At 41.7% G+C, this 13641-nt stretch overlaps 1 protein-coding gene across 2 annotated transcripts in view; it reads left to right on the plus strand.

Annotated features, from left to right (window-relative positions):
• Positions 1-13641, plus strand: part of cacna1g (calcium channel, voltage-dependent, T type, alpha 1G subunit) — a 258783-nt gene that overhangs the window by 74802 nt on the left and 170340 nt on the right. For both annotated transcript variants that reach the window (XM_044179327.1, XM_044179328.1), the window contains exon 3: positions 12306-12417. In XM_044179327.1, the coding sequence (XP_044035262.1) occupies positions 12306-12417 (112 nt within the window). The remainder of the gene's footprint in view (positions 1-12305; positions 12418-13641) is intronic.

The raw sequence follows: 13641 nt of genomic DNA on the forward strand, positions 1-13641 counted from the left end.
TACTTGTCATGCATGGCTCCATTGGAACTAATTAATTTTTTTAAATGTCGGCATTGGACATTCAGAAACATTGTCATTGACCGTAGTTGTTTTGCAGCATTGTCCAACATCAATTTTCTGTCTGGCGAATGGGTTATGGTCTTCCTATATGTCTCTATGTGTGTGCGTGTTACATACACTGGAATGAATACACTGGATGTTTCTCAGACGTTGACTTAACTACGTGGCTTTCACCTTGTGTTCACTCACACTGGTGAACACAATGACATGATCCCTCTCCATCAGCTTCTGAGCGTGAACAGCAAAGTAGTGTAATCGCTACTGAGGATGGCCAACACACTGGCTAATAAAGATTCACTATTACAGGTGACATGCAGCCTTTACAGAGCTGCTGAATTGACAGTCCTTGATCAGTGCAAAGTAGCCTTATACTGAGAAAATAATGTACGTCATAAAACTATACTGCAAAAATGTGCATATTTGAAGCTCCAAATGGCAGCAAGCTACTGTACCAGTATGTGATATACTGTATAGTCTTTCCTTTGTACCTTCCTGCTGACTGTAGTTGGAGAAAGGGATATTTCCTAATATTACGTCACCAAGGCAGCTCCTACAAAAGTGTGAAATCTCTCTCCCACTCCCTTTTTTTCTCTCTTCTCTCTATTCACATGTTGGCCTGCTGGCATTTAATAGGATAGTAGAGCTATATTTTCTGCTCTGAGTGTGGTAGATCTGAGTCTTTTGACACTACAGGTATTACATCAACTCTTTGGTCATGTTATGCTTTTGCCATCCTCTTGCACCCCATGGCCTGAGGCCTGTCAGTATATCCATGCGGATAGCGAGGGATCGTCAGTAAGTAAGCTGAGATGACAAAGCGGAGCTTCGGTCTTTGCAGATGGTTGAGGATAGAAAAGAGAATTTTTCATGTTCTGGATGGTTTCCGTGGTTGATGATGAAGCTGAAATAAATGTCAGACACATCACAGACCTTCAAACGCCTTTTTTCAAAGTTGTGCTCTGTAGCTGCGACAACTCTGCCCCATCACCTCAGCTACAGGCACCACAGCAATAGAGATGTGACTTCACAATACTTCCCAATGAAAGCCTGCGTTGCTAAGCAACTCAGTCCGCAGTGGCAAGATACAGGGGTGTTTCCTGGCGGACGAGAGATGTGTGTGTTGTGTGTGTGTGTATGTGGAGAATCTGTTTGTGCATTGAGTCCATTAGGAACCCTCCTCCCCCCTTAGCGCATACATTTCATATGTGAAACTCACTTCTAAAAAGCACAAGGCAGCAGTTCACGAGCGGACTGCGTCTGCAGCTGAAATGATGCACCGTATCTACAAGAGGACATCTTGGAAGATAAACTGGTTTTGTTCTGAATATTGACGAGGCAACCTGATTGTGAAGTCAGCCTTTTTTTCCGCCACTCTCACATAAAAATTGATTGCTTCAGATAGTTCCACCTTAGGGTCCCCATTGTGTCAGTATAATAGTTGGTGTACTGTATGTATCCATATTCATGAGCAGGGAGCATGAAACAAAAGTTGCTGCCTATTGAAATGGACAGCGCGGGAATTTATCAGTAATGCAACCTTGTAAAAGTTTAATGGTGTTTGCTGTCATCACTGTTCCCCCGTGAGAAATCGTTAGGTCGGTTATTTAACCCCCGACCCGCGCCAACAAAAACACACACGTGATAGAGCAGTCACTTTGGTGAAATGCCTTGTAAGGACATTAACTGATATGGATGTGTGTTCAGCTTTATCTTCCTCACGTGCTTCTTCTTCCTCCCCTGTTGTTTCTTCACTTTTTCACATTTCGCCTGTCGCTCCTTTCATTTGTCAACTTTTTTTTTTCCTCTCACACATGCTCTGTCTCTCACATATTCCTCTTTTTCTGTCTTACGCCCCCCTCCTTCCCTTCCTCTGTCTCTCTCCCATCCCACCTCCCCGCTCAGCTCTTGCCCGTTTTTCAACCCGCCTCTCGTATGGCAGGCACTGATACAGCCGACGTAACAATATGCCGCTATTTCCCTCAACCTCCTAACTCCCTGGCTCCTGACTCAGGCTACTGATAAGCATTGTCAGCAAGCGGTTGGGATATGCAGTGTTATACAAGCAGGATTTTCCACGCCACGAGTTGATATGCTCCGCTGTAACACACTGGGCTTTTGCTAAGAGTCGCGCCTCTCACCATGTCGCTGAGGCAGCTTATTTACAAGTTTAATACTCATTTTAAGTGATATAGGCTTGATTGAACTCACTACCACTTATTGACAACTGTATCAGTTTTTGTGCTTCTTCTTCCTTTTGCCTTTCTGGGTTATGGAAACATGCACCACTTCACCATTTTATAGACACAGAGTAAAAAGGATTCAACCAAAACCAGATTTCTGTTAAAATTGTTTATTAAAGGAAAACTAACTAAGCTCTTTTCCAGCAGCTTCAAATTAATGCAGTTACTCATCAATAACAAAGTTTATTGACGCGATTGTCCAAAAGCCAGATCTTTGTTCATTTGGGCATTTAATCAGGAGGTGCCGGCCCTCTCAAACTGAACATTAGTTAGTCAGGGGCAACCACTCCTTAAAAGTGTCCACCCAGCATCAGGGACGAGGGTGGGGCAGGTGGCTGGGCGTAGAAAGCACTGGTAATGATGCGATTCATGCCAACCAGCAGTGATTGGTTTGGTTTGGATTTGATTTGACTTGGGTTGCCAGAGGGAAGCGGCCATTGCTGTAAAAAAAACCCCCAAAAAATCTACGTTTATGGAGAGAATGTTTATTATTGAGCATTGTTTATTTAGTTTATTATGATTGTACCGTTTGTGTTAACATGCTCTGGTAACGTTATATTGTATGCAGTCATGCCAATAAAGTCACTTGAACTTGAAATTGAACAGAGTCGACGCAACACTCTCTCTACATGGATCTGGAGCAACCGTAGCGACGGGCCGGCGTAGACTACAGCAACTAGGAGTAAAACCTAAGAAGCGTCCCAAAAAAATGTCTGATGCTCCAGATAAAAAAGAAACTCGGCGTTCAGAGGAAGGATTACAGTCAAAAAAAAAGAATGAGATCGACGGCGAGGACATACACGGATAACCAAGGGTGTAGAGAGAAGAGAAGGACTGAGGGCAGACACAGATGTCACGTTACCGCTCTTGGACAGGTTGGTAAAATAACTGGAGTAGGCTCTGTAGCTATGGATTATTGTCTCGGAACTGTGGAAATAAAACGCGAGCCTGGGGCGAGCTCACCGTAGGCGCACATCATAAGCACGCGTCGACAGTGTTTGTGTAATTACTCTCCCTGCAAGAAGGCGGAGACGCACTCCAGCTCTAACAAAACCTTAACCATAGAGGTGGCAGATCAGAAAACACTTTCCAAAGTAGCCTACCTAGTTTCTCCTCTAAATATGAGAGGTAATTCTGTCCACTGTTAAACATATTTGATGACTTTTTGCAAGCATTTGTGTAACTTGGGCGCTCCAACAGCCTGATGCCCCCTTATCTATGTCTATCCCAAGCTTTACCACCTACTGGCAAACACCAGGTGATGAGCATGTACAGTAATGGAGCTAATAGGGTTCAGATGCTGTTTGCTGGTTTATTAGGGCCACTGCTTCATTTTGTATCCCATACGTAGTCATTCCCAACTCTGCTTGACTCGATTTGGCATCTGCAGTGAAAGCATTTGCTGAAAGATGGTTAGATTAAGTAAAATATGTAGTTTAATGTTCACCTGCTCAGAGCGGAAACAGGATGACAGCCAGAGAAGACTGCGATCTATTTTTGTGTGGCATTTCTTCATGTGGGGGCTCACAAACATAGACAGATAAACGTAGACATGTGAATGCACGCTCATGCATGAGCACACATGCACACATTTAAGCGCAATGACAGTGACGAATCGCGCATTACAAAGGGCTGCAGCAATCGCCCTCAATATTTCATGAACATCCTTCCTCTTTCAGTTCTCTCCTCCATTTTTTATTTTATTCTGGCATGTTCAGCATTCTTCCTCTGAAAAAAAGTTTCATTTTTGTCAATCTCCTCCCAAAAAATAGCAGGGGTAAGATGGTACAGACAGAAAAGTGAAAGGAGAGGGAAAAGAGAGTGATCAGAGAGGGGGGAAAAAAGCTTTGAGGGGTTTGGAGAAAGGAGGGATTGGTGGGAGATGAGCAGCAAAGGTGAGGCAGCAGCTCTCTCTGACTTTAGAGATAAACCTCACTTTTCACCCTGAGCCTTCCTTCCTGTTTTGCACACCTTCACACATAGTTGCTGTGCTTTCTTGGCTTTGGAAAGTTTGTCTTCTGAAGAGGAGGCATTGCACTCCTGAGGAAACGAAGACAAAAAGAGGGAGAGAGTTGTCATGAGTGGAAAACGAGAGAAAATGTTTTTTTGAAACAGCGAGGCCACTGAAGAGAAGCAGAACTAAGAAAGGGCGAGTGATTTTAGTGTCAGCATTCCTCTTCACAGCAGCCACTTTATAATCGTCTCCCCAACGATTTCCTGTCGTCAAGACATGAAAAGTTTCAATTACTGCCCCTCTCTCAAACTAAGTTCTGGCTGAATCCAAATGTCTGGAGTTCCCCGTACTTGCAGACTCGCTGACTTGAAGGGCTGTCCGTCAGTCGTTGTCGGGGGAAAAGAAGGAAATAGTGTGAAGTAGAGTTGGCAGAGGGAGGGGGTTGCGGTGGTTGGATGGGTCAACATAATGTTGGAGTTTAACATGATGTTAGCATTCCATTTCCTTCCTACAGTCAACATTTGCCCACTTTAGACTTCTCTCCAAACTTTATTGAGAAGATTATCCATAATTCATGACAATCTGGATGTGACAAACTAATACCCTTATGTGAGCCAATGTGAGTTCCATGCAGAACTGTTCAGAAAAATATTCAGTACCATGGATTACATGGTCAGAGACAAGGCTATGCCCCAGGGCCCAGCAGCCTCACAGACTTGACATGATGGCCGTTAGCATGTCACTGTACGTATGATAGAAGTCTGCGAGACCTCAGTTCACCTGTGCGGAAGCTAGACACTTTACTCACATTCTGATTCGTCTTCTTATCAAATTGCCAGTAAACATCTATCAAAACACCAAAATCTCCACACTTCTCACCATAAGCCATTCAATCTTTCCTTACTTTATCCTTGCTTCTCACTTTATCTGTCTCTGCTTTCCAACTGTCCAGTTCGTCTTGCTGCTGCACTCCAGCCTGCCCTTTTCCTGCAAGTCTAGCTGACATCTTTTTAATGTGGGAACACACACACACACACACACACACACACATAAGCATGTTGTGACGTACGGCTGAATGTCACTGCACCTGTCCCACCTCCAGCTCCCAGCGTCCCAGCTGCTTCCCATGCATCACTGGTACGGGACTCGACCTTGACATGTTTGAACTTAGTAGAGCGAGTTTTAATCAAGAAGAGGTGCCGTTGCACATCCTCTGTGAGAACCCTCTGTGCTTTGATCTGAATTCCTTTCATGAACATAATGGGGAGTTGTGAAGCCAGAATTTCACCAGGTTGCATCAAGCAGACAGTCTCGGTTGCATACTGTACAGAGTAAGCAATAATTATGCTGCTTTAACTTGGGCTCATATGTGTTTTTGAATCCCAATGAGAATTTTTGGGGAATTGAAGCTACCATCATGGAAACACTTGGAGGAAATCCGGAATTATGATAATGACGATAATACGATATTTCTGATGAAACCAATCAGTCTTCCTTATGGAAAATTATTTCAAAGATTTGTTGGAACTGACTATGTAGTGAATTCATTTCTTTTTGTTTAGAAAAGGGATTGCATCAAGATTCACAATGCTGTGACATTATTTGTTTTCACTCAGGCTTTTTTATTCGCAAATTGAAAATACGCACAAAAACAGATGGATGTAAACGCACCTTTGTTCACTTTGTTACAAAGCAATAGGCATTCATCACTGTTTGCAGCATTAGAACATCAGGATAGTTCCCGTGGCTTTCGCAAACTTTCAGTAATCTTTTAACCCCTTAACATCCACTTTCCCCTCTTTTCTTGCCTTTACGTAGCTTAAAGATTGTTAAAATCATATTATTCCGTATAGTCATCCATTTTCTGTACTGGCTTGTTGCACAGCTTTTCATTAAAGCTGTATGATGTTTACACTGAGTGAAATATTAAAATCCAAGACTCCATGTTTTTATGGATGAAAATTTCATCAAATAGATGTCTCAGGCCACATTTTTTTTTACACATTTCCCCAAAATTCCTCCTGACATTTTTGGTATCTTTAGAAACTTTGCGATCTTAAAGGAAGTTCTGGGGGTTTCAACAAAGTATGTCTGCATGCATGAGCAGAGAAGCTTGAGTTTGTAAGGACTTTATTTGTGGATTTATACATACTTTATATCACAGCTGAGATAACATGCTGCTTACAGTCACTAATGAGGGGAGCTCCAATGAAGAAAGCTACGGATTCAGTATATTTATTTCAGCTTGAGGATTCAACGTTACAGTAAAGATTACCAAGTGCCGAGTACCTCTCACTCACTGGGCTGTTAATAATCTTTGATTTTCAATGTGAAAAAACATGGCAAAAACACATTTCTCTCAGTCAATCCAACAATATATGTAAGGTGTGATATAGACTGTGCAGTTGCATAACCATGCTTTCTACCTGCAACACCTAGTATTAAGTGTTAGAGAGATTTGGGAGTGTGGAGAGGTGGCGTCTCACGTAAGCTAGACATTCACTGACAGGGGAAAACTGATTTTTCAAGCGGATTTTTTCAGGACATACATTTCATATTAATAATGCAGTTTCTGAGCTGCATTCTACGCTAATGTGCAACAAGTGTAGAGTGTTGATGAACACTGGTGATTTCATGAAGGTACAGTGTTGGCGTTATACATCCACACAACAGCTCTTGATGTAACTGTAGTATAACGTCATGCGCGGCCCCTTGGTGAGAGATATAGATTTGGAGAAAGAGAGTACGACGGAGACGGGCAGAGTAGAGAAGGATGCAGAACCACGTTCTGTGTGAGTTATAGTAAACACTATGAATAATATCTATTCAGAGAGGCTTGTCTGTATTGATCGCTCCTCGGACTGTGTGTGCGCCTCGTCTCTTCCTGCTCATGATTCATTTCCCTACTCTCATGAAAGAAATAAGAGCTGGAGAGAACTTGATGAGATGAGTTGAAACTTTTTCACACCAAGTTTTGCTCTTTTGAATCTGTTAGGTACCTTATTTCTCCTTTCTTCCTGTTTCTCTTCTCTGTTGTTTGTGTCCTGGTGTCTGGTATCAGATCATTAGTGGACAGAATCAGAGGGAATCAGCAGTGTGAGGCAGGGAGGCAGGGGAGGACATACGCCTTGCATATTGTTTTCCCTTCATTAGGCAAGAAGAAAGGGACTTTAAATGCGTGTGTGCGTGTTTGTGTGTGTTAGAGAAAGAGTGTAAGAAGAGAGGGATGGCTGAAAAGAGCTCATGAGAGCGGAACACAGAATACTTTTTGAGGTGCTGAGTTTAATAATGTTGCCTCTCTGATGAAAGCATTGTTGTGTGAGTTCGCGTGTGTGTGTGTGTGTTTGCATGTGTGTGTCTGTGGTGTAGAGCAGGCTTCTTGCATTCAAAGTTTTGACAGAGCATATCCTTGTGTATCTTTCCTCTAATTGAATCCATCCCTCAGGGCGTCACCACTTGTTTATATGCTGACACCATGAAGGTGTGTGTGTGTGTGTGTGTGTGTGTGTGTGTGTGTGTGTGTGTGTGTGTGTGTGTGTTTCACACTGAAGGCAGAAAACTGCAAACTCTCTCTCCTTATTGTTTAATTATAGCCCACCAGCTGGGGAGAGAACGAGGGCAGCAAAGGAAGAGTTATTGATCGAATTAGTCAGATTATTCATATTTAATGCTTTGCTTTGTCTCCATCCTTCTGCCCAAGACTTCTCCTATGCCTTCTCCTTGATTTCTTTATGTTAATAAATTCTTTTTATTTGGTGTGCACCAGTAAAACCTGCCTGCTGTCTACACGTGTACCCAAGAGCAGCGTCAGTTGTAGCGAGAGATGAAAATCTACTTTTTTTGTCGGCCTGAGTTCTCTCTGTGACCCTGATCTATAAAAAACATGGTATTTCCTCTTTGTTCTGCTAATGTTGTTTTCCAGCTTGATTTTAGCTCATAACGCAGTCTGGTGTCCACTATCCAGTGCAACTAAGTTTAATGCATACGATTCTGGCACATACCGTACTCCTGTGAGGTACCCATAAAGAACCCATTTGTAAATTAACTTCATATTTCATGATTTCTTAGAGCATTTATCACATTTAATGACTTTCCATGTGTTGTACTTTTAAGTAATTCTGTGAATTGTGCAGTGTTAGCATTAGCTCCCTAAAAAGGGATTTATGCAACTGTTGCCACTTGGCAATTACAGAACGATGCTAAATGTTAAATGCTGACATAGTCTAACAATAACACAAGTAGAGAAACGTTATAAAGTCAGCAAAATGACTCAGAAAAATCAGATACACAGCGATATCAATCTAAAGTTTGCTAACATTAGCCACCAAAAGCCACTGGTCTTCAAGGCCGTAGCAGCAGAGTGTATTGAGTTAAACCTGTGATTTTTGGCCACGTGGAAACAAGCTGTAAACACAACACTGACACAATGTCACCTTTAAAGTTTATATGTTGTTTTCATTGAATGTTATTGTGAGAGTTTTCATGCTGACCTGTGCAGACTGTGGAAGCAAATGTCCTTAATGAGGACAACTTTTGATTCTATTGTGGTACAGACAGCAGTGGAACCTACAGCACAATGTGACGGGTGAAGAATGGCAAAAAGAAACACACAAAATGTACCAAATCAGCAGACAATAATCATTTAAAAATAATATATATATATATAAAGGTAATAAAAATAAAGAATTAGACATAATCAGGAACTAATTAGACGTGATGACAGTTACTCTTTAAAATTTTCAAAAGACAGTGAACTCTTGATAATGTTTGGCATTCCTGATCTGTACACGGCAATATCTGAGGGAACACTCATAATGTTTGGTTTTGTAAAAAAAGGAAGATGAAGATGGTCAGCATGTCTGGTATTATGACAATGAATTTGAGAATGAAATTTGAAGAAGTTACTAAAAGATGATGGAAGAGTAAGTGGCAAGAACAGTATATAAACCCACATATCTGAGGAATATTTCTATCATATACTGAAATAATGTGAAGTTTTCTGAAAAGGGGGACAGATGCTTCCTTAGAGTTTGAGAAAGTCGCCAATCTTACCAATCTTTTTTGCAGTACATGAAGCCTAAATAGCTTATGCTTGTGTATTAGCATTAATAGCACACAAACCAGCAAACTATAACAGTTATATAAGTGTGATATGCTTTTTGTGGTTTTGGTTTTTGTAAAAACCATTTCTTTTAAACTTCCTCAAATAGTGGGAAGTTGGCCATAAAGGCTACGGTTACTGGTGTAGAGTAAAAAACATTTTTTAATACATTGCTGTTGTATAATAGAACATATATTCTGCTGCCCTCATAACACAGACATACATTAACCCATCAGACATGTCGTGCCCATTTATTATTTCTGATGGAGGAGGAAATAAAATTGCTAAAACAAGCCAAAAACATACTGTAAACCAGTCAATTTATAGTCTCCGGAGAAATGTCCTTATGTTGAGATGAAATTGGAGATGAAATGTGATTTGTTTTGTCCGGAGCCCGATGGATCTCAGTGACGTTACTGAACTAAAATGACACTGTGTTTAGCCCTGATGAAGGTTGATGCTATCAGTAGCGCACATAGACAACCCGTGCAGCTCATTATTTTTAATTAGCCCCACCTTCTCCGTCCTTCACTGCGAACTTCTGCAGATGACGCCACTGTGTGTCAACAACAGTTTGCTCTCCCTAAAAGCTTCCCTGCCACCACTCTCAAACTAGAGGCCTGGGTGTCTGCGCTTTTGTTTCCTGTAATGATCCCACTCTCCATACTGACTGATCTTTTTAATTGCCTCCCGTTGGACTCACAGAACTTTTTGTGCCTCCTCCAGTGTGTAACATAATCCTATGCTACCTTCCAGATGCAACCATCATTACCCAACTGATGCTTCCGAGGTTCCTTGTGGTCACGGACTCAACTTCCCTCCAGCCTGCATCTATTATTCAATATTCCTGTTCAATACTGTATTGGAACTACCACAGAGTATCATGTTTTAACCCAGGATCCCTTGGAATTCCATTCAAATTGGATGATTCTGCAGTACATGATTTATGTCCAATGTTCAGAGCCAAAGCAGGAAGCAGTCTGCCCTTTGTTCAGCGAGGTATAAAGTAAAGGTTTGGAAGATGGTATGGTGGTAAACTTCTCATAATGTAACTCGATAGTGTCTACGGCCACATCTTTGAATCCCTTACACCCCCAGTTTGTAATGCAGACTTTCTGTTTCAAATGTGTAGTCCTCAAGAATAACCTTGGATTACTTTTTATATTAGGATAACTCACTCCCCATGACAAGTAAATTGACCTGAAATGGAAAATAGGTGGAGTTCCCCTTTAATGTTGACTAAATTTATTAATTTTTTTTTTTACCATATCCACAATATTTCCCTAACTTTAACCAAGTGTTTCAGTTGCCTAACCATAACCATACCTCAACCGTACCATAGTTGCCATATGTGACTATCATAAATACATAATTTGAAAAACACCAAGTTGAACTATACGCTCTATTTTCCTGTGGATTTACTTTGCCACAGCTAACAAATCCACTGATTGCAGCGTTTCCATTGAAATGAATTGATTTTGACCCTAAATGTGACTGAGCCCTGACTGGGAACGGTGTAAACAGTTAGTTTGATATGCTTCTGTTTAAGAGAGGAAAAAGCACGTGTGGGTATCTTTGAATTACGCATGTTTTAGTTTGTCAGTGCTGTCATGCCTCCATTGTTACCCATTGACCAACACTTTGGGTCATGACTGGTATTTTGAAAACTATTGGCTGTATGTCCACGAACTTTTGTTGGGATATTCCTCAGAGGCTGAAAACCTCAGATTGTCCGGTATTCTGCTTTGAAACTCCAGCCTGCGGTGGCAGCTTTTAACCAGCACGAAGGAGGAAAGTTAAAACTCTGGGTTTCACTGTTGGTGTTCGTTCTGCACTCACGTTTTTTTGTTGTTTTTTTTTGTCTCGGCAGCAGGACCATGCTGACCCAGCTGCATTATGGGGCAGCGGGATGAATGAACAAGTGGCGGCTAATGCAATAAAAGACGGACAGGTCGTTTGTCCTCACAGCCTGTGTGCACACGTTTACACACACACACACACACACACACACACACACACACACACACACACAGATAAAAAGCACCGTTTTCCTTTTAGCTCACACACACACACACACACACACACACACACACACACACTTGGATGACAAACTGTCTGTTCTGTCTAACATTGTTAACTAGGCTGGATGCAGGGTGCTGACTGTGGATGCAGTAGCAATCTATAATATATGTGGGTGTGTGTTTGTGTGTATGCATGCAGCCCACATATCTGTGTCATAATGTGTGTGTGTGTGTGTGTGTGTGTGTGTGTGTGTGTGTGTGTGTGTGTGTGTGTGTGTGTGTGTGTGTGTGTGTGTGTGTGTGTGTATTTATTAAAGCAGTATCAGCCTAATCTGTGTTTGGTCTCATCATTGATTGGTGTCACATAGCTCAGGCTGGCGTTTTAACCTAACCACATTAGGAATGCCCACTTCGACCCTGTGGTCAATAAAATCCATGCACTCTTCATCAAGATGTCTTCACATTCACTCTAAAGCCAGTCTCCCCACATCTACCTTTCTTGCCTTTTTTAAAAAATCTTATTTTTTTTTACCTCACACAATCTCTTTAAAGTGCCGATCCTGCGCCCTCGCTAACAATCTGAACATTTTCCAACGTGCCTTGCAAACAGATCTTTGGTTAACAGGGTGAAATGGGAACAATGACTGCCACTCAGAAAAGCCACAGGTGGGGTTTCCCACTTCCCAGATTCCTCTGTGGCTCATTTTTCCTCTTGAAAACATTTGTTGATAGTGAATTGGGGTGGAAGAGATAAACGTGCATTACTTTGTCAGAGGAGTTTATACATTTGAATGGGATAATGAGGTCACTGGAGAAAGCTTAGAGAAATGTTTTTATTTTGCTTGCTGTTACTGCAAGCTTTTGACTCTTGTCACTGACTTGCAGGCTGTTATTATCCGTCTTTGTTATATTCCTTGACTGTTCTCTACATGGTTCGAGCGAGCGTCCATGTTGGTGATCCTGCTGAACTGTGTGACACTGGGCATGTTTCATCCCTGCGAGGATATCGACTGCAACTCCGAGAGGTGCAAGATCCTGCAGGTAAGGCAGTTTTTGGCTTGATATATTTATGGACTGAATGTGTTTTCTTTTCGCACTTTGTTTAATATGGAAAATCAGAGCAGACCAAGGGTTAAATTCATTTTTATTTCCCAAGAGCAGTGTGATATGTACCTAAAGGAGTGGCAATATGCAAGTGATAACACAAAACCAACACTCCGACATTCACACCCACTTCACGCCATGATTGGCCAGCTGTGCAGAGGAGAGGAAGTAAGCAGGGCTTGAACTTCCCTCTCTGGCTCTCTTTTTTCATTCTTGACACAGCTATTTCTGACAATGTGAACAAGCGAGCGCATCACTATCAATGTCTTCGAGGAGAGACTGTCTGAAAATGTGTGCTGGTTACCTGAAGTTTACCATACCTTGAACTCTTTATTGGAGACGGTGATTTAACTGTTGATTGAAACTAGGTTTGAAGTGTCTTGTTGAAAGAAACAACACAGAGACGCGACAGTAGGACATTTAACTCTATCATTCATTTATCTTCCTTGATCTTTATTTAATGAGACAAGTACAACCCTCTGAAAGGCCTTCCAGTGGGATGAGCAAGAAGAAAAAAACAACAACACAAACACGCATTATGGAAACAACATTCACACACATAGATGTGACACAAGGAGATAAGGACAACAAATGCAGAGCGATGGCTGGACGCATCCGACATTACAGCAAGGCAAAACCAGCGCAGTTTGTATGGCAGATTATGAGACAGCCCAAGCATTATTCAAACACAGAAGCAAAGCAGACGACAGAGAGCTGAAACACTGAGAGATATGGGTACAGTTTTCTAAACCAATAATAAAGAGCTGCTGAAACAATAGTATCCAGCATATCTGGCCTTTGCAGCTTTCTCTATTTGCATTATCTCAGATGGAAAATAAACAACAACATTGTGCGAAGGCGTTTCTATTAATTTATGGACCTCCTTTAACCTAACCAACACTAATGGAGGAGCATTGTTGTAAAACACAGAGGGGAGAAAATAAGCGGACTGAGGTGCAGAAGAATAGATCTGTGTTATCTGGCACTGTTCATCTTGTGCGGTGAAGGGGATAATGTGCTTGCAAAGTGGCTCCAAATAGACTGAATCAGAACAAAGTCCTCTTATTTTTTTTCACTGACTCAGTGAAATTGAGCAGTTTCATTCCAAAATAAGATAGCTATCATTTAAAAAAAGAGGCTTACTCTGAGTATACTTCCGAT

This window comes from Siniperca chuatsi, linkage group LG20 (assembly GCF_020085105.1).
Source record: "Siniperca chuatsi isolate FFG_IHB_CAS linkage group LG20, ASM2008510v1, whole genome shotgun sequence".
Taxonomy (NCBI): domain Eukaryota; kingdom Metazoa; phylum Chordata; class Actinopteri; order Centrarchiformes; family Sinipercidae; genus Siniperca; species Siniperca chuatsi.